The 20,370-nt window shown below is 47.8% G+C and overlaps 1 protein-coding gene across 1 annotated transcript; it reads right to left on the bottom strand.

The window, feature by feature from the left end:
- Window positions 1-14,038: 14,038 nt before the first annotated feature.
- c33h19orf53 (chromosome 33 C19orf53 homolog) lies at window positions 14,039-19,828 on the bottom strand. Its single transcript, XM_080216521.1, has 3 exons — window positions 19,696-19,828; window positions 16,858-16,913; window positions 14,039-14,300 (listed from the first exon to the last, which is right to left on the bottom strand). The coding sequence occupies exons 1-3, from the start codon at window positions 19,793-19,795 to the stop codon at window positions 14,184-14,186; spliced, it is 273 nt and encodes a 90-aa protein (XP_080072647.1). The 5' UTR covers window positions 19,796-19,828; the 3' UTR covers window positions 14,039-14,183.
- Between the last annotated feature and the right edge of the window lie 542 nt (window positions 19,829-20,370).

Genomic DNA, 20,370 nt, shown 5'->3' with positions numbered 1-20,370 from the left:
CTCCTGCTCTGCCCAAGACCGCAAGGAACTACAAAAGGTCATGAATCTAGCCCAATCTATCAAGCAAACCAGTCTCCCAACAATTGACCCTGTCTACACTTCCCGCTGCCTCGGCAAAGCAGGACCCCACACACCCCGGACATTCTCTTTTCCGTCGGGAAAAAGATACAAAAGTCTGAGGTCACGTACCAACTGACTCAAGAACAGCTTCTTCCCTGCTGCCATCAGACTTTTGAATGGACTTACCTTGCATTAAGTTGATCTTTCTCTACACCCTAGCTATGACTGTAACACTACATTCTGCACTCTCTCTTTCCCCTCTCACTTATGTACTCTATGAATGGTATGTTTTGTCTGTACAGCATGCAAAAACAATGGCTGCAATTGTCCAGCCATTCACGATGGCGGGATTCTCCTGTCCTGCTGGGAAGCGCACTCACGAGCGCAGGTTCCCGCAGGCTTGGGGTGACTTCAATAGAAGTTCCCATTGAGAGCGGCGGAACCAGAGAATCCCGCTGTGAGCAAACAATGTGTCACTTCCCACCGGAGAGAAAGAGAGGTGAAGCGGGTTCATGAGGGACTTCCAAAGGCCTAAGCAATCCAATTGGGAATAAAAATAAATGGTTTGGGGGTGATTTTGAGGGGAGCGCATTTGTATAAGAGGCCAGAGTTCGACTCTGAGGTCATGTACCAACAGACTCAAGAACAGCTTCTTCCCTGCTGCCATCAGCCTTTTGAATGGATCTATCTTATATTAAGCTGATCTTTCTCTACTCCCTAGCTGTGACTGTAACACTGCATTCTGCACCCTCTCCTTTCCTTCTCCCCTACGTACTCTATGAATGGTATACTTTGTACGTACAGTGCACAAGGAACAGTACCTTTTGCTGTATCCCAGTACACATGACACTATTAAATCAGACCAGATTGTAACACTATTCTGCACCCTCTCCTTTCCAGCTCCCTTCTGTACTCTATGAATGGTATGCTTTGTCTGTATAGTGCACAAGAAACAATACTTTTTACAGTGTATCAATACATGTGACACTAATAAATCAAACCAAAGATTACATTCTGCGCCCTCTCATTCCCTTCTCCGCTCCATAAACAGTATGCTTTGTCTATATAGCGCCCAAGAAACAATACTTTTCACTGCATCCCAGTACATGTGACAATAATACATCGAATCAAAAGAATCCTGCAAGGTGGCCTCGCCACACATCAACCAGTGGTGACCAAGTGTTCCATAGAAAAGTTACAGGGGGGCCATTCAGCCCATCTTGTCCATGCCAGCCCCTTGGAACATACAACTTAGTGCACCAATTCGAGTGGGTAGCAGCCAGTGATCCCAGCTCTGCCTCGGAGCTTGCTGAAGAGACTGTAGAATGCTAATTGAAGGGAACTGGAGACAGATAGCTCTCAAATCCCATTTATTTTGAGAAGCACTTTAGAATTAAACCAAATTGTGGGGTGCCACAGCTCTAACATTTTCGCTGGTGTTTCATTTTGTCGTTAAGGGTTACAATTACCCTATTAAACACATTTTAAAAGTTAGCTGAGAGTTTAATTACATACATGTTTCCAAACCGCAAAGTCAACTGAATTAAAATTGCAGTGAAATTAAAGGATTATATGATACAGAGGTTTACACTGAAAGCCACCAAGAGTATACCCGGGTTAGGAAACAATACAGATGCTCTGCAGTGCCATGAAGTGTGCGGGGAACGAAGTTAGACACCCTAAAACAGGCAGCAGAAGGATCTCCATTGTATTTGTGGAGTGCAGGCACAACTGTGTCATTGTTGGCACCCACACTATTGGAGAGTTGGAGGAGGTTGCAATGGATTGAGGCACCCACCCTCAGATCCACTGGACTTGCCAAAACTGGGCGGTCCCTGCTTCATTCAGTCACGGAGAGTTTTACAGAGCAGAAAGAGGCCCTGTTCCCCACCAACTTTTACAGATGCACCAGAGGAAGCATCCCATCGCAGCTTGGTATGGGCTCCTGCTCTGACTGCAAGAATCTATCCAAAGGGTTGTGAACATAGCCCAGTCCACCACGCAAACCAGCCTCCCATCCATTGACTCTGTCTACACTTCCTGCTGCCTCGGGAAAAACAGCCAGCGTAATGAAGGGCCCCACGCACCCCTGGACATTTACTCTTCCATAGAATCCTACGGTGCAGAAGGAGGCCATTTGGCCCATCGAGTCTGCACCGACTACATTCCCACCCAGACCCTATCCCCGTGACCCCATGATTTTACCCTAGCTAGTCCCCCTGAAACTAAGGGGAAATTTAGCATGGCCAATCCACCTAACCCGCACATCTTTGGACCACTTTCTTCCGTTGGGAAAAAGGGTGGCACAGCGCCAGGGATCTGGATTCGATTCTCAGCTTGGGTCGCTGTTTGTGTGGAGTTTGTATGTTCTCCCCGTGTCTGCGTGGGTGTCCTCCGGGTGCTCCAGTTTCCCCCAAGAGTTAGGTGGATTGGCCATGCTAAATTGTCCCTTAGTATCAAAGATGTGCAGGTTGTCTGCACTGACAATAATCCCACCCAGGCCCTATCACCGTAACCCCACATATTTACCCTGTCAATTCCCCCCTGACACTAAGGGGCAATTTAGCATGGCCAATCCACCTAACCTGCATATCTTTGGAGTGTGGGAGGAAACTGGAGCACCCGAAGGAAACCCACGCAGACACAGGGAGAATGTGCAGACTCTGCACAGACAGTGACCCAAGCCGGGAATCGAACCCGGGTCCCTAGCGCTGTGAGGTAGCAGAGCTAACCACTGTGCCACCATCAATGACCAACAAACATCACAAAATAACTAGCAGGGTAAATACGTGGGGTTATAGGGATAGTGGCTGGGTAGGATTGTTGGCGGTACAGGCTTGCTGGGCCGAATGGCTTCTTTCTGCACTGTGGGAATTCTATGATCCCTGATAATCTGGCCACTGGGCCGGATTTTCCAGCTGTGCTCATCCTGAAACCGTAAAATCCCATCCTTGGCCCTTTCCATGGTCCGCCCCTCAGCTGTTCCCATTCTCGTGGCGGACGGAACAGGCAATATTGGCCCCACTGCCTCGGTGCTGCCTGCGGGAGCTTTTTGTGCACAGACTGTCTGCCGTGGTCCCTACGGCAAAACCGTGGCTTCCCTTCGAGAAGGCCTATGGTTGCATGTAGCCCAACCCATCACGCAAACCAGCCTCTCATCCACTGATTCTGTCCACACTTCCTGCTGCCTCAGAAAAGCAACCAGCATAATCCAGGACCCCCCCCCGCCCAACCCCAGACATTCTCTCTTCCAACTTCTTCCGTTGGGGAAAAGAGACAATAGTCTGAGGTTCACGTACTAACTGACTCAAGAACAGCTTCTTTCCTGCTGCCATCAGACTAATGAATGGACCTACTTCACATTAAATCGATCTTTCTCTGCACCCTAGTTATGACTGTAACACTGCATTCCGCATTTTCTTCTCGAGAAGCGGTATGTTTTGTCTGTACAGCGCGCAAGAAACAATACTTTTCACTGTATCTTAATACACGTGACAATAATAAATCAAATCAAATCAAAATCAAAGCAGCCAGCATAATTAAGGACCCCATACACCCTGGACATTCTCTCTTCCACCTTCTTCCATTGGGAAAAAGATACAAAAGTCTGAGGTCACGTACCAACCGACTCAAGAACAGCTTCTTCCCTGCTGCCCTCAGAGTTTTGAATGGACCTACATTAAATTGATTTTTCTCTACATCCTAGCCATGACTGTAACACTACATTCTGCACCCTCTCCTTTCCTTCTCTATGAACAATATGTTTTGTCTGCATAGCGCGCAAGAAACAATACTTTTCACTGCATCCCAATACATGTAATTCAGGTAATTACAGACCAGTGAGCCTTGCATCAGTGGTAGGGAAATTATTGGAGAGAATTCTTTGAGACAGGATTTATTCCTGCTTGGGAATAAGTGGACGTATTAGTGAGAGGCAACATGGGTTTTGTGAAGGGGAGATCGTGTCTCACAAACTTGACTGAGTTTTTCAAGGAATTGACGAAGATGATTGGTGAGGGTAGGGCAGTGGATGTTGTCTACATGGACTTCAGTAAGGCCTTTGACAAGGTCCCTCCTGGCAGACTGGTGCAGAAGGTGAAGTCACATGGGATCAGAGGTGAGCTGGCAAGGTGGATACAAAACTAGCTCGGTCAAAGAAGACAGAGGGTAGCAGTGGAAGGGTGTGTTTCTGAATGGAGGACTGTGACAAGTGGCGTTCCTCAGGGATCAGTGCTGAGACCTTTGTTGTTTGTAATATATATAAATGATTTGGAGGAAAATGTAACTGGATTGATTAGTAAATTTGCGGACGACACAATAGTGATGAGGACGATCAGAGGATACAGCAGGATATAGATCAGTTGGAGACTTGAGTGGAAAGATGGCAGATGGGGTTTAATTCGGACAAATGTGAGATAATGTATTTTGGAAAGTCTAATACAGATAGGAAATACACAATTAATGGCAGAACACTTAGGAGTATTGATAGGCAAAGGGATCTGGGTGTACAGGTACACAGGTCACTGAAAGTGGCAATGCAGATGGAGAAGGTAGTCAAGAAGGCATACGGCATGCCTGCCTTCATCAGCCGGGGCACTGAGGTTAAAAATTGGCAAGTCATGTTGAAGCTTTATAGAACCTTAGTTGGGCCGCACTTGGAATATAGTGTTCAATTCTGGTCACCACACTACCAGAAGGATGTTGAGGCTTTAGAGAGGGTACAGAAAAGATTTACCAGGATGTTGCCTGATATGGAGGGCATTAGCTACGAGGAGAGGTTGGAGAAACTTGGTTTGTTCTCACTGGAGCGACAGAGGTTGAGGGGCGACCTGATAGAAGTCTACAAGATTATGAGGGGCATGGACAGAGTGGATAGTCAGGAGCTTTTTCCCAGGGTGGATGAGTCAATTACTAGGGGGCACAGGTTTAAGGTGCGAGGGGCACATTTTAAAAGAGATGTACAAGGCAGATTTTTTTTACAGAGAGTAGTGGGTGCCTGGAACTTATTGCTGGGGGAAGTAGTGGAAGTGGATACGGTAGTGACTTTTAAGGGGCGTCTTGACAAGTACATGAATGAGATGGGAATAGAGAGATATGGTCCCTGGAAGGGTTTAGTTAAGTCGGGCAGCATGGTCGGTGCATGTTTGGAGGACCGAAGGGCCTGTTCCTGTGCTGTAATTTTCTTTGTTCTATGTGACAATAATAAAATCAAAAGGGGCGCTATGTGAATCCAAAGCGTTTGCATGCCTATTTCCCAGTGTGCTGCAAAATGTATGTTGGTAATAAATCTGATTGCAGACAAAGAAAGACATATGGCTTTGCCCTTAAGTGTATACTACAAAGTGCGTGATAATCAGTGCAAATTTTACAGGATCAACATCTGCCTTTTATTGCAGTGTGTGTGTAATTACGAGCTATCATTAGCTAATGCAAAGTAGTAATTAATGGCACAGTTACCACTGTTTGTTTGGGTACAAATCACCACTTCAAACCTCTATTAACTCAGCAACAAATTTTCGACAGGCCTTGGGGATGGTGGGGGGGAAGGGGGCAGTCAAGTTGGCAGGGAGGTGAACAGGTGATAGGTTCGGCATTCACCCCCTCCCATCCCCACCTCCCGCCATCCTGGGCGGGGTTCTGTTCCATCACGGATAGCGACTTGCCTTTGCTTGGCACAGCTGGTGAAAGTCCCAAGGTGGTTCAGGGAAGGATAAACAAAGAGAAGCTGAGCCAAGGATGGAGATATCGGAGCAGGTGTTCAGAATCTCAGTCAAAGAGACATTTCTTAAAGGAGAGAGAGAGAGAGAGAGAGAGGGCAGGATTTTTCCAACATGGTTCGCTCCAAATCTAGGAGATTCCACCCGAGGTCAATGGACATTTCCATGCTCCGTGTCCCCCTCCCCCTGCTACGATTTCCATGCTGGGAAAACTCCCTCCCCCCCCAGAGAGTTTTTTTAAAGTTTACTTATTAGTGTCACAAGTTGGCTGAGTTGCTACATTGAAAATCTCCTTGTTGCCACACTCTGGCACCTGTTCGGGTACACTGACGGAGAATTTATCATGGTCAATGCACCCTAACCAGCACGTCTTTCAGACTGTGGGAGGAAACTGGAGCACCCGGAGGAAACCCATGCAGACACGGGGAGAATCGTAGAAATCCTACAGTGCAGAAGGAGGCCATTCGGCCCATCGAGTCTGCTCCGATAATTCCACCCCTGGGCCTGTCCTCACATTAACCCCGCTAATCTCTCTAACCTACACATCCTGGGACACCAAGGAGCAATTTACATGCCCAGTCGCCTTAACCAGCGCATCTTTGGGAGGAAACTGGAGCACCCGGAGGAGACCCACGCAGACATGGGGAGAACGTGCAGACTCAACACTGACAGTGACCCAAGCTGGGAATCGAACCCCGGTCCCTGGCACTGTGAGGCAGCAGGGATAACCACTGGGCTACCAGGAGAGAGAGAGAAAGCAAGTTGGAGAGGGTTCATGAGGGACTTCCAAAAACCTAAGCAATCTAATGATGGATAAAAATAAATAGTTTGGGCGTGATGTGGGGGTAGATTTTGAGGGGGTGTATTTGTATAAGAGGCCAGAGTTCAAGTCTGAGGTCACGTACCAACCAACTCAAGAACAGCTTCTTCCTTGCTGCTGTTAGACTTTCGAGTGGACCTACCTTATATTAAGTTGATCTTTCTCTACACCCTAGCTATGACCGTGACACTACATTCTGCAACCTCTCCTTTCCTTCTCCCCACATACTCTATGAACGGTATGCTTTGTCTGTAGAACGCACAAGAAAAAATACTTTTCACTGCATCCCAATACATGTGACAATAATAAATTCAATCAGAGTTTTGAGTACGCTTAATAAACTTATTCTGAACTTGTTGCTGATGTATTAGACCATGAAATCCAGTCCAAAGCTAAACTATATTTCCTCACAATGTTCTTTACTGAGAGGAACTAATGTGGTTTACACGCTCTGTAATCTCAACTTTGAACTATTATGTCATGTGCTTTTTATAAATTTGATGAATAAAGTATATTTTTGGAAAAGTGTTGAGATTTGCAAGGCTCCTCTCTTTTATTTCCATTTTGGAGGATTGTAGGGCTGGAGGAGGATACAAAGATAGGGAGGCATGAGGAAGATTGTAGGGATGGAGGAGGGTACAGAGATAGGGAGGCATGAGGAGGATTGTAGGGATGGAGGAGGGTACAGAAATAGGGAGGTGCAAAGCAGTGGAAGGATTATTTAATCCGAATGTTAAAAGAAGATAACAGGGGAGGGAGATTCTCTGGCCTCCCTGCAGTGTGCTTCCTGCGGCTGGAGGTAGAACACTATTCACCAGTGCTGGGATTTTCCAGTCCCGCTGCTGTCAATGGAATTTCCCATTGATTGCACCCCCGACCACTCGGAAACCCACAAGGGGAGTGCATCATTGGCAGGTCCAGTGGATGCCCCCAGCATGGCCCCCTTGTCAATCAAAAATCTGCCTAACTCAGCTTTGAATATATTCAATGACGTACAGCCTCCCCTGCTGCCTGAGGGAGAAGAATTCCACAGCTTAATGACCCTCTGAGAGAAGAAACTCTTCCTCATCTCAATGAGGAAGTAGCTCCATCGTCCTCGGGCAGGATTTTCTGGTTTTGGGGCGAGAGTGGCTGGAAAAACTCACCCAATCTCTCCAGCAAAAAGTCAAGGCTCTTCCTTCCAATAACAATTGGTTTAATTCACACCTGAATTGTTGTCACGATAAAGCTTATTCATCACTCACAAGTAAGGCTTACATTAACACTGCAATGAAGTTACTGTGGAATTTGTCACACTCTGGCGCCTGTTTGGGTCAATGCACCCAAACCAGCACGTCTTTTCAGAATGTGGGAGGAAACCCACGCAGACACTGGGAGAATGTGCAGACTCCACACAGGCAGTGAACCTAAGCCGGGAATCGAACCCGTGTCCCTGGCACTGTGAGGCAGCAGTGCTAACCATTGTGCAAAAGGAAATTTAGCATGGCCATTCCACCTAATTGTCTGTAACAATTGCAGGGTTGTCAAAACAACATATCAGTTATAAATAATGGCTGCTTTTTCCTTTGAGAGATGTGGGCGTCTTGTTGGCTGGGCCAACATTTTCTTGCCCATCCCTTATTGCCCTTGGTGGTGAGCCGCTGCAGTCCCTCTGCTGCGGACACCCCCGCAGTGACCATTCAAGTCAGCTTCTCATTCATTGACATGGAGCTATAATGGCACGGAAGGAGGCTATTTGGCCCATCGAATTGATTCTGGATTCCCGCATTTGTTTTTAACTGAATTCAATCGGTGGGCTTTCCCATCCTGCTTTCTGGGCCATTAGTGCTGTAACACAACTGCTACCTCACCTTACCAATGATCGAGGGTATTGTTCTTGCAATCTGGTGTCCCGCAAAGATGATTTGGTCTCTTGATGTTCTGACCACTCTGTATTCCATTGTTAATTATTGGGGCTAGTTTAAAGAAAAATGAGCTGGAGCACTGAATAGAATCCAACTCGTTGACTTTGACATGGGGGTGGTGTCATTGGCATGGCCAGCATTTATTGCCCATCCCTAATTGCCCCTGAGAGGGTGGTGGTGAAGTGCCTTCTTGAAATGCTGTAGTCCGTTGGGGAAGGCACACTCTTGCTGTTCTAGTTCACATAGGACACCTACTGTGCAGCAACAGGCCATCTGATCCACTAAGTTTGCACTGACAGAGCATCTTAGCCAGACCATCCTATTCCTGTGTATTTAGCACGGGCAATCCATCTAACTGGGACACCTTTGGACACTAAGGGGCAATTTAGCATGGCCGATCCACCTAACCCACGCATCTTTGAATACTAAAGGGCAATTTATCATGGCCAATGCACCTAACCCATGTAACTTTGGACTGTGGGATGAAATCGGAACACCTGGAGGAAACCCACGCAGACACGGGGAGAACGTGCAGACTCCACACAGACAGCGACCCAAGGCTGGAATTGAATCCGGGTTCCTGATGCTGTGAAACAGCAGTGCTAACTACTGTGCCACCACTGCACTCCCTCAACGTGACATGGGAAAAATGGACCATTTTCCCATCTGATTTCTCAGTTGTGGGGCCAAGGAAGAATAAACTTGCCGTGACTGTAAAATGTCACGACCAAAGACGTGCAGGTTAGGTGCTGGCTCCATGAGTTGAATGGCCTCCTTCTGCACTGCATGAAACATCTGATTCTTCCACTGAGTGTTGCATAAATGGCACATCCTTTAACAGATCATATTTATTGCATACTGGGGGAATGATTTCCCAATACTGGATTCAGAATGAGTCAAGGCATTTCACAAATTTCCACGTAATTCTGTTTTCAACTATCAACCGCCCAGGACTTCTGTTTTCAGTTGGGTTACCACGCAAGCTAACTCAGCAAATTTGGGCATTGAAACTGGGACAGTGTAGCTCTGTTACTGTGCTGGGCCAGACGTAAGGGGCCTAATTCAAGAATTTAAGACGAAGAGATGTTTTTCCCTCAGAGGATTGAGAGTCTTTGGAACTATCTTCCCTAGTGTGGTGGAGGCTAGGGTCATCGAATACCTTTTTACAAGCAGAGGTAACAAGACTTAAGAAGGTTAGTCAAAAGTTATAGGGGTAGGCGGGTACGGGATTGAGGCCACAACAGAGAGGCAATAACTGATTAGTATTATCACTCGACTATTAATCCAGAAACTCAGCTCATGTTCTGGGGACCCGGGTTCAAATCCTGCCACGGCAGATGGTGGAATTTGAATTCAATAAAAAATCTGGAATTTATAATTTAATAGCCCAAACATGTGCTGGTTAGGTTGATTGGCTGTGCTAAATTGACTCTAGTGTCAGGGGATTAGCAGAATAAATGGTTACGGAAATAGACCCTGGATAGACACAATGGGCTGAATGGCCTCCTTCTGCACCGTAGGGATTCTAGGATACTGACGACCATGAAGCCATTGTCAAAAAAACCCATCTGCTTCACTGATGCCCCTTTAGAGAAGGAAATCTGCAGTCCTTATCTGGTCTGGCCTACACGTGACTCCAGAGCCACAGCAATGTGGTTGACTCTTAAACGGCCTAGCGAGCCACTCAGTGGTATCAGACTTTCAAGAAGGCAGTTCACCGCAACTTTCTCAGGGCAAGTAGGGATGGGCAGTAAATGCTGGTCAGCCAGTGACACCCGTGTCCCACGAACAAAGTTAAAATATCTTACTGAGAGGTAGGGCAGGCTCAAAGTGGGCTGAATGGTTGACTAAACATCCTAAATTGGACACTCACGTGGACTCGCAACGCTGTTCTCGCTTTGACTTTCAGGAAGCAGCTCCAAGGCTGATTTCATCTGGATCCATTTTCTCTGGTGCAATATTTAGCTGGCCTCAATTTCTTTTTAATCTTGTGGGTCAACGAAACTATATAAAAATCAATTAACCTCTTTTTTCAAACGGAGTAACAAATATGGTTTTATATGCAAGAGGAACCAAACACTAAATATGTCTTTTTTTAGATTTATTCCTTCACAGGACGCACGTGTCACTAGTTAGGCCAACGTTTATTGTCCATCCCTAATTAGAGGGAGGCGATGGCCTAGTGGTGTTATCGCTAGACTATTAATCCAGAAACTCAGCTAACGTTCTAGGGACTTGGGTTCGAATCCCGCAACGGCAGATGGTGGAATTTGAATTCAGTTAAAAAGATCTGGAATTAAGAATCTACTGATGACCATGAAAACATTGTCGATTGTCGGAAAAATCCATGGTTCACTAATGCCCTTTAGGGAAAGAAATCTGCCTCCTTACCTGGTCTGGCCTACATGTGACTCCAGAGTCACAGCGATTGTGGTTGACTCTGAACAAGGGCAACTAGGGATAGGCAATAAATACTGGCCAGCCAACAGCACCCAAGTCCCACCAACAGAACCCTTGGCTTTGCTAGGCCACTTCAGAGGGCAATTAAAAGTCAACCACATTGCTGTGGATCTGGAATCACAGAAACTAAACTGTAGTTGTCATATACAGTGGCTACCCGAGTAGATCAAAGGCTAGGAATACTGCCGGGAGTAACCCAACTCCTGATTCCATAAGACCGTAAGTATAGGGGCAGAATTAGGCCATCTGGTCCATCAAGTCTGCTCCATCATTCAGTCATGGCAGATATGTTTCTTAACCCCATTCTCCCACAACTTTTGATCCCCTTACCAATCAAGAACCTATCAAGTTCTGTCTTAAATATTCTCAATGACCCAGCCTCCACATCCTTCTGTGGCAATGAATTTAATGACTCTCCAAAGCCTATCCACCATCTACAAGGCACAAGTCAGGAGCGTGAGGGGATACTTGCCTGGAAGAATGCAGCTCCAACACTCAAGATGCTCAACACCATCCAGGACAAAGCAGCCCCCGCTTGATTGCTACCCCTTCCACAAACATCCACTCTCTCCACCACCGACGAACAGTGGCAGCCGTGTGCACCATCTACATAAGTCACTGCAGGAACTCACTGAGGTTCCTTATACAGCGCCTTCCAAACCCATGACCGCTACCATCTAGGAGTTCCCCTCCAAGTCACTCACCATCCTATTTTGGAAATATATCAGCCATTCCTGCGCTGTTGCTGGGTCAAAAGTCTGGAATTCCCTCTCTAACAACACTGAGGGTACACCTACACCTCAGGGACTACAGGGGGTTCAAGGTGGCAGCTCACCACTACCTTCTGAAGGGCAAATAGGGATGGACAATAAATGCTGGTCTAGCCAGCAACACCTTCATCCCATAAATTAAAAAAAATCATGTAGGCCAGGTAAGGACAAGTTTCCTTCTCTGTAGGACACTGGTGAACTGGATGGGTTATAATGTCAATTGATGATAGTTTCATGGTCATAAACATAGAAACCATGAATTTAAATCGCACTACAGTAACCCACTTTTCCCAAGGTAACTAGACTACCAGTCTGGTGATATTACCACTGCTACTACACCAGGATAATCCAAAGCTCCCCACATCTCAAAATCCTATAGTGCTGAAGGAGGTCATTCAGCCCATCGAGTCTGCACCGGCCACAGTCCCACCCCGATCCTCATGCATTTACCCTAGCTAGTCCGCCTGATACTAAGGGACAATTTAGCATGGTCAGTCCACCTAACCTGCACATCTTTGGACTGTGGGAGAAAACCAGAGCACCTGGAGGAAACCCACGCAGACTTGGGGGGAGGGGTAGGAATGTGTAAACTCCACACGGACATGGAAGCGAGCCGGGAATTGAACCCGGGTCCCTGGCGCCGTGAGGCAGCCGTGCTAACCACTGTGCCACCCCTGAATAGAACAGAAAGTGTTTCAGCAACTGGGCTGAATTGCAGAACTCAAGCTATCTTCCTTCTTTTAAGCGGGCTGCAGCTAAGATAGGATGTGTTTACAAAGTAAAGGTGAGGGGGTTGTTGGAATTGGGTTTAAGAACATACTGGAACCATGATATCAGATTACTTCCTTGGGGTCCTGATCCAGCTGTGACTAATTGTGCCGTTTGAAGACTTAATTGAAGTTGAATGTGTGAAATGTTGACACCGTGTAAACTGTTGGACAGATTTGAGACTTCCTGAATTTAAGGAGAGTGGTGAGCCACACACACACACACACACACACACACACACACACACACACACACACACACACACGGTTAGTGACATATGCCTGGCTAGCAACAATCAGGACTCGCATTTCTTTACTAGCCTGGCCTGGTGCAGTGACATTGTGGCAATATCGCCGGGACCGAGTGGCTCTGGTTCAAATCCCACCGTGGCAGCTTGTGGAATTTACATTTGACTAATAAATAAATTGTGGCCCCAATATCATAGGGCAGGACAGCGGTTAGCACTGCTATCTCATGGTGCCATGGGACCCAGGTTCGATTCTGTCATCCTGTCTAAACCCCAGCATTGACACTCCCTCTGCGGCCAATTGCCCCTGGAGTGGGATTTGAACCCAGAGCTCAGACAGGAATCCTATCTCGGTCTACGTTGCTCAGTAGCAAGGGCAGTAGTGGTTAGCAATACAGCCTCAGAGCGCGAGGGACCCAGATTCGATTCCTGGCTTGGGTCACTGTCTGTGTGGAGTTTGCATGTTCTCCCCATGGGTTTCCTCTGGGTGCTCCGGTTTCCTCCCACAGCTCACAGGCGTGCAGGTTGGATTGGCCATGCTAAATTGCTCCTCAGTGACCCAAAGTGTGTAGGTTAGGGTGGTTGGTCATAGTAAATGTGAGGGGTTACACGGATAGAGTGGGGGTGTGAGTAGGATGCTCTTTCAGAAAGTTGATACAGACTCAAAAACCTGAATGGATCCTAGAATCCCTGCAGTGCAGAAGGCCAATCGGAGTAACGTTCCGAAGCCACCTCACAGTTGGGTTTCTAAACAGAATAGTTGGTGAGCAGTAAAAGCAGAGGCAATTGGCACAATATTCCCGTCACAATCCTCATGGGAGTCATACCTCGTGGATGGGGGGTGAGGTCGGGTGGGATTTTCCAGTCTTGGGGAGAGTGCAGCCAGAAAATACCACCCTTGGTTTTGGGGACAATAATCAGGAATGAGGAGGGAGGAATTTCTGAAGGCAATAGTGGTGTGTGCGTGTGAAGGGAGGGAGGGGAGCAGGGGCAGGGACTCAGTGGAGCAAGGTGCACAGATGCAGAGGAGCAAGGTGACAGATGGATTTAGAGGCAGGCAGTTTCTGATGAGGATGGACAGGGAGGGGTAGGGAGTGAAGATTGGTAAGGCAAGGAAGCACTGTGCTGCCTGGATGTGTGCAAAGCGTGAATGAAGGGAAGGAGATATTGCATTCAGAGCATCAAATGAGCTGTGGGCTGGCACATTAGAAGGTAAATCACCTGGAGTGTGATTTTTTTCCTGCAACTTACAAATAGCTGTGCAGAAAAACAAGCACCTTGACAATGCCAAATGATCAATCTATAACAGTCTCATTTCTTTAATGGATTAAAGAAAATGTGTCACAGGAAAGCGATGATGATAGAAGTCTCATTTCACAAGGTTTGATCCCAGCGCAGTGCTCCTGTGCACGGATTCCACGGGTCTGGAAATGGCCACTAACTGTTCGCCTTGTTCTGCGGCACCTTGACAATGTTCAGTTTCTTGGGCATGTTGGAACTGGCTTTCATTGTCACATCGTGTTCAATCTTGTTCCTTATCGCAACTTCCAGGTTCTGTGGAACAAGTTTACAGGCAGCTAGTCAAGCACTCTGACAAGGTGACACTCCCGCACCCCGACTCGCATCGTAACACACGCAGAGGCCCACCCTCGCACCATAACACGCACAGAGACCCACTGCTGCTTGAAAGAATGGTGTTGCAATAATACCTCACCCACTGTAGCACCGACGATTGAAGACTTGCCGGGATTGGCAACACAAGCTCCAGTAAACCCAGGAGTGTTCTGCTCAAGCGCACACCTTCTTGCTTGTGGGTGAAGTGAAAGATCATCACAAATCCTCCAACATGCACGACATCAATAGAAAGGTAACCAGACTGGGGTTTCCAATAACATGTGCTGGGGGATTTTCACAGTAACTTCATTGCAGTGTTAATGTAAGCCTACCTGTGACACTAATAAATAAACTTTATAACTGTGAGATGGCCCTGTCAGAGGCCATTCACTCCTGCCTCACAGAGAGGCTTGCATACATTCTGCATGAGTCCAGGATGTTGTGAAGCACCTTCACAGCCAGCGATGTACTTTTTAAGAAGTGCAGTCACTGCTGGGATTGTAAACGCACAAGGTTAATGACGAAGGGCTAACCTCCGTGTAGAGAGCCAAAGGGCACCACTGACTGAGCCCTGGTAGCAGCCAGGGCAGGGGCGGGGGGTGTGCGGGGTTTAACACTGTGCTGAAAAGATACGGCGACTACGAACATTGTGACACCTGCTACAAAGATACTGTTGGAAAGGCAGCAATCACATTCCGCAGTGTCTGTTTGACAAGACATTTATGTTGCTCACTAGCCACCTCTGCAGGCCGAATTGCTGCACTGCAGCAGTGCAGACCCTGCCTTCAAATCCAGAATATATACAATTATAGAACCCCTACAATGCAGAGAGGCCATTCAGTCCATCGATTCTGCATCCACTCTCCAAAATAGCATCCCACCCAGGCCCACCCTCTGCCCTATCCTGTAACCCCACGCATTTACCATGGTTAATCTACCTAACCTGCACATTTTTGGACACTAAGAGGAACACTCTCATTACAGTTTAATTTTCTTTATTCATGTCACAAGTCAGCTTACATTAACACTGCAATGAGGTTACTATGAAATTTCCCTACTCACCGCAGTCCGGCATCCATTTGGGTACACTGAGGAGAATTTAGCATGGGCCAATGCACCTAACCAGCCCGTCTTTTGGACTGTGGGAGGATTTGGAGCACAGAATCCTTACAGTGCAGTCGGTCATCATTTAGCCCATTTAATCTGCACCGACAATCCCACCCAGGCCCTAACCCCACCTTGTTACCCTGCTAATCCCACTAACCTATCACATCCCAGGACACTAAGGGTTAATTTAGCACGTCAAATCAACCTAACCAGCACATCTTTCGGACTGTGGGAGAAAACCAGAGCACCCAGAGGAAACCCACGCAGACACCACACAGACAGTGACCCCAGCTGGGAATCGAACCTGTGTCCCTGGCACTGAGTGGAAGCAGTGGTAACCACTAAACTTGAACAAATATCTGAACAGTTAACTCATGCTGGTTATGGGAGTGGAGGTGTCGGTGTTGGGACTGGGTTAAGCACAGTAAGCTCAGTGAGTCATCTGATGAAGAAGCAGCACTCCGAAAGCTCGTGCTGCCAAATAAACCTCTTGGACTTCAACCTGGTGTTGGGAAACTTCTTACTATAGGAGTTATTAACAGCAGTAGAAACATACTACAGCTATCAGACGAACATAGGTCAGTCTAGAATATGATTAGCTTGGAGTACTGTGCTCAGTTCTGGTCACCTCATTACAGGAGGGATGTGGAAGCTATTGAAAGGGTGCAGAGGAGATTCACAAGGATGTTGCCTGGATTGGGTGGCATGACTTGTGAGGATAGGTTGAGGGAGCTCGGTCTTTTCTCCTTGGAGAGACGAAGGATGAGAGGTGACCTGATAGAGGTGTGTAAGATGTTGAGAGGTATCGATCGGGTGGATTCTCAGAGGCTTGTTCCCAGGGCTGAAATGGTCGCTACGAGAGGTCACAGGTTTAAGGTGCTGGGGAGCAGGTACAGAGGAGATGTCAGGGGTAAGTTTTTCACTCAGAGGGTGGTGGGTGAGAGGAATCGGCTGCTGTCGGTGGTGGTGGAGGCAAATTCAATAGGGTCTTTTAAAAGACTTCTGGATGAGTACATGGGACTTAAGAGTTGAGGGTTAAGGCTAAGCCTAGCAGATAGGGATGTGATCGACGCAACTTGTGGGCCGAAGGGCCTGTTTGTGCTGTAGTTATTCTATGTTCAATAACAGAAATCTATCTCCAGAAGTCTCATGAACTTGTTGGTGTCTCTGAATCTTCATTTTAAAGATTGCCCATAACTATGTTACAACTGATGATTACTTGTTTCACTTGTAGCGTTAGGCGACTGTGCTGATTTTCTGATAAGCCGACTTTCCCACAACAAAACATTTCCCACTGCTCTCTGGGATCTCTCCCGACACTACCCCCCCCCCGCCAAAGAGAACTAGCTCTAGATTTGCAAAACTATTGACATAATCTCAAAACAAATACCTTTTTCAGTTTCTGTTGTCGAATCACTTGAGTTTTTTTCGGGGCAATTGTTCTTCCTAATATTGCGGGGGGAGAGAGAGAGAGAGAGACACACACACATCATCAAGAGAAATATCAGTCCAGTGGGTCAGTTTTGTACATCACATACAATATTCAGCTAAACATTTACCATACTGGATTTGGGTAACACAGGGACCGTACACCTCTGCATTCCTGTTGCGAGATCTTGTCAAGCAGCAAGTAATACAGAATCCCCACAGTGCAGGAGGCGGCCATCAAGTTTGCACCAAAGTCCCACCCAGGCCCTATCCCCATAACCCCACACAGCACTGCTGCTTCACAGTGCCAGAGACCTGGGTTCAATTCCCGGCTTGGGTCACTGGCTGTGTGGAGTTTGCACCTTCTCCCTGTGTCTGCTTGGGTTTCCTCCGGGTGGTCCGGTTTCATCCCACCAGACTGAAAAACGTGCTGGTTAGGGTGCATTTGTCCGAACAGGCGCCGGACTGTGGCGATGAGGGGAATTTCACAGTAACTTTATTGCTGTAAGCCTTACTTGTTACTAATAAATAAACTTTACTTTATATTTACCCTGCTAATCCCCTTGACGCTAAGGGCTAATTTAGCATGGCCAATCAACCTGACTGAACAGTGGGAGGAAACTAGAACACCTGAAGGAAACCTGTGCAGATGCAGGTAACGTCACTATCCCAAGCCAGAAAAAAAAAACTACAGGGACGGGAATCAGTGTAACATAGCAACTCTGCGAGCGGCCACCAGTCAACAATGCCTCGTGGGGGCCACACTCAGAATCCAGATAGACCACACGTAGCTCTCCCAGACTGCAGGCTGCCCACCACTGTGTCAGTACTTGTTGTCACAGCAACTTGGACTAGGAGAAAAGAGCTGTCATTTCGAGCTATTAGGAGGGAGCTTTGACAAAGGGTCATCCAGACTTGAAACATCAGCTCTTTTCTCTCCGTACAGATGTAGTCAGACCTGCTGAGATTTTCCAGCGTTTTCTCTTTTGGTTTCAGATTCCAGCATCCACAGTAATTTGCTTTTAATGGAAATTTGAAATCCTTGTTTTAAGGGGGAATAATTGCAGGCTCCTCAGATCCGATTCCCTGAAAAAGGTGGTGGACGGCACAGTAGTTAGCATTGCTGCCTCACAGCACCAGGGACCTGGGTTCGATTCTTGACTTGGGTCACTGTCTGTGCAGAATCTGCACGTTCTCCCCCCGTATCTACATGAGGTTTTCTCTGAGTGCTCCGATTTCCTCCCACAGTCCAAAAGATGTGCGGGTTAGAGTACGTTGGCCATGCTAATTTGCCCCTTAGTGTACCCAGACAGGCGCTGGATTGTGGCAACTAGGGGATTTTCACTTCATTGCAGTGTTGATGTAAGCCTGTCTGTGACACTAGTTGAACCGTGATGAGACTGCTGACTATTCCCAGTGGGACTGGCTCCCTCCTCACCTAGCCACTGGCATTATTGTCAGAGTAAGAAGTCTCACAACACCAGGTTAAAGTCCAACAGGTTTATTTGGCAGCACAAGCCACTAGCTTTCGAATCGCTGACCTTCATCAGGAGAGTGGGATTTCTGTTCACAAACAGGCCATATAAAGACAAACTCAATTTACAAAATAAGTTGAGAACACTCTTGCCTGGTGATTGTCGAGCGGTGTTCGTTCATCCGTTGTTGTAGCATCTGCACGGTCTCCCCAACGTACCACACCTCAGGGCATCCTTTCCTGCAGCGTATCAGGTAAACAACATTGGCCGAGTTACAAGAGTACGTACCACGTACTTAATGTATGATGGCAGCCATGTCGATGATCGAGCACATCTTGCAGAGGTTGCTGTGGCAGGGTTGTGTGGTGCTGAGGTCACTGTTCTTCTGAAGGCTGGGTAGTTTGCTGTGGACAATGGTCTGTTTGAGGTTGTGTGGTTATTTGAAGGCAAGAAGTGGGGGTGTGGGGATGGCCTTGGCGAGATGTTTGTCTTCATCGATGACATGTTGAAGGCTCTGGAGAAGATGCTGTAGCATTGATGTTGGTCACAGGCATTCAGCCTCTGGTCTTCGGGGTAAGTGTTTTCCAAGGGGGCCTTCATGACACCCGACAGCACAGAGCTGCTGAGCAGAAACTGATAGCCAAGTTCTGCATACACAAGGATGGCCTCAACCAGGTTTGCGTCACAATATCTGTAACCCCCATGACTTGTCTGGACTTGCAAAATCTCACTGGAGACAATACACATCTCTTTAACATATGCTTGATGCTCTCGCTATTCACATTGTCTGTACCTTTAAGACTTGATTACCTGTAAAGACTCACATTCCGATCATTATTCACGTAAATTGAGTTTGTGTCTTTATATGCCCTGTTTGTGAACACAACTCCCACTCACCTGATGAAAGAGCAGCGCTCTGAAAGCTAGTGGCTTTTGCTACCAAATAAACTTGTTGGACTCTAACCTGGTGTTGTGAGACTTCCCACTGTGGTTCTCAGAGGCAGCAATGGGCTGACCCCTGACCCCCTCCAAGTCCCGTAAAAAGTCTGACAACACCAGGTTTAAGTCCCACCGATTTATTTGAAATAAAATAAATAAAATAAAATAATTTCAAATAAACCTGTTGGACTTTAACCTGCTGGTCTGAGGCTTCTTACTGTGTTCATCCCAGTCCAACGCCGGCATCCCCACATCAAACCCTCCAAGGCCCCGCAGCGCGGCCTCAGGCACCCCGCGAGGAGACGGAGCCGCCGCCGCTTCACTGAGACCGAGTCCGAGGAGCCACCACCGGCCTCCCGCGGGGAAACTCCCCGACCTCCACTCACCTCCCTTCCGGGGCCCGCGGCCACCGCCGACCCGGCTCTGCTTCTGCTTCGCTTTCTTTCCCAGCGGCCCCGCCGCCAATTTGAACCGGCCCTGCGCCATTCTCAGCGGGGCATTGTGGGATGGAGGAGGGCCAAGGAGAGGGGGATTGTGGGATAGGGAGGGGCAAGGGGAGAGGGGTATTGTGGGATAGAGAGGGGCAAGGGAGAGGGGGGATTGTGGGATAGAGAGGGGCAAGGGAGAGGGGGATTGTGGGATAGTGAGGGGCAAGGGAGAGGGGGATTGTGGGATAGTGAGGGGCAAGGGAGAGGGGGATTGTGGGATAGTGAGGGGCAAGGGAAGGAGATTGTGGGATAGTGAGGGGCATTATGGGATAGTGAGGGGCAAGGGAGGGGGGATTGTGGGATAGTGAGGGGCAAAGGAGAGGGGGATTGTGGGATAGTGAGGGGCAAGGGAGAGTGGGATTGTGGGATAGTGAGGGGGATTGTGGGATAGGGAGGGGCAAAGGAGAGGGGATTATGGGATAGTGAGGGTCAAGGGAGGGGGGATTGTGGGACAGTGAGGGGCAAGGGAGAGGGGGATTGTGGGATAGTGAGGGGCAAAGGAGGGGGGATTGTGGGATAGTGAGGGGCAAAGGAGAGGGGGATTGTGGGAGGCAAAGGAGAGGAGGACTGTGG

The sequence above is a fragment of the Carcharhinus amblyrhynchos genome, chromosome 33 (assembly GCF_965287045.1).
Source record: "Carcharhinus amblyrhynchos chromosome 33, sCarAmb.v2.hapA, whole genome shotgun sequence".
In the NCBI taxonomy this organism is placed as follows: domain Eukaryota; kingdom Metazoa; phylum Chordata; class Chondrichthyes; order Carcharhiniformes; family Carcharhinidae; genus Carcharhinus; species Carcharhinus amblyrhynchos.
This window is presented reverse-complemented; position numbering and strand designations above follow the sequence as displayed.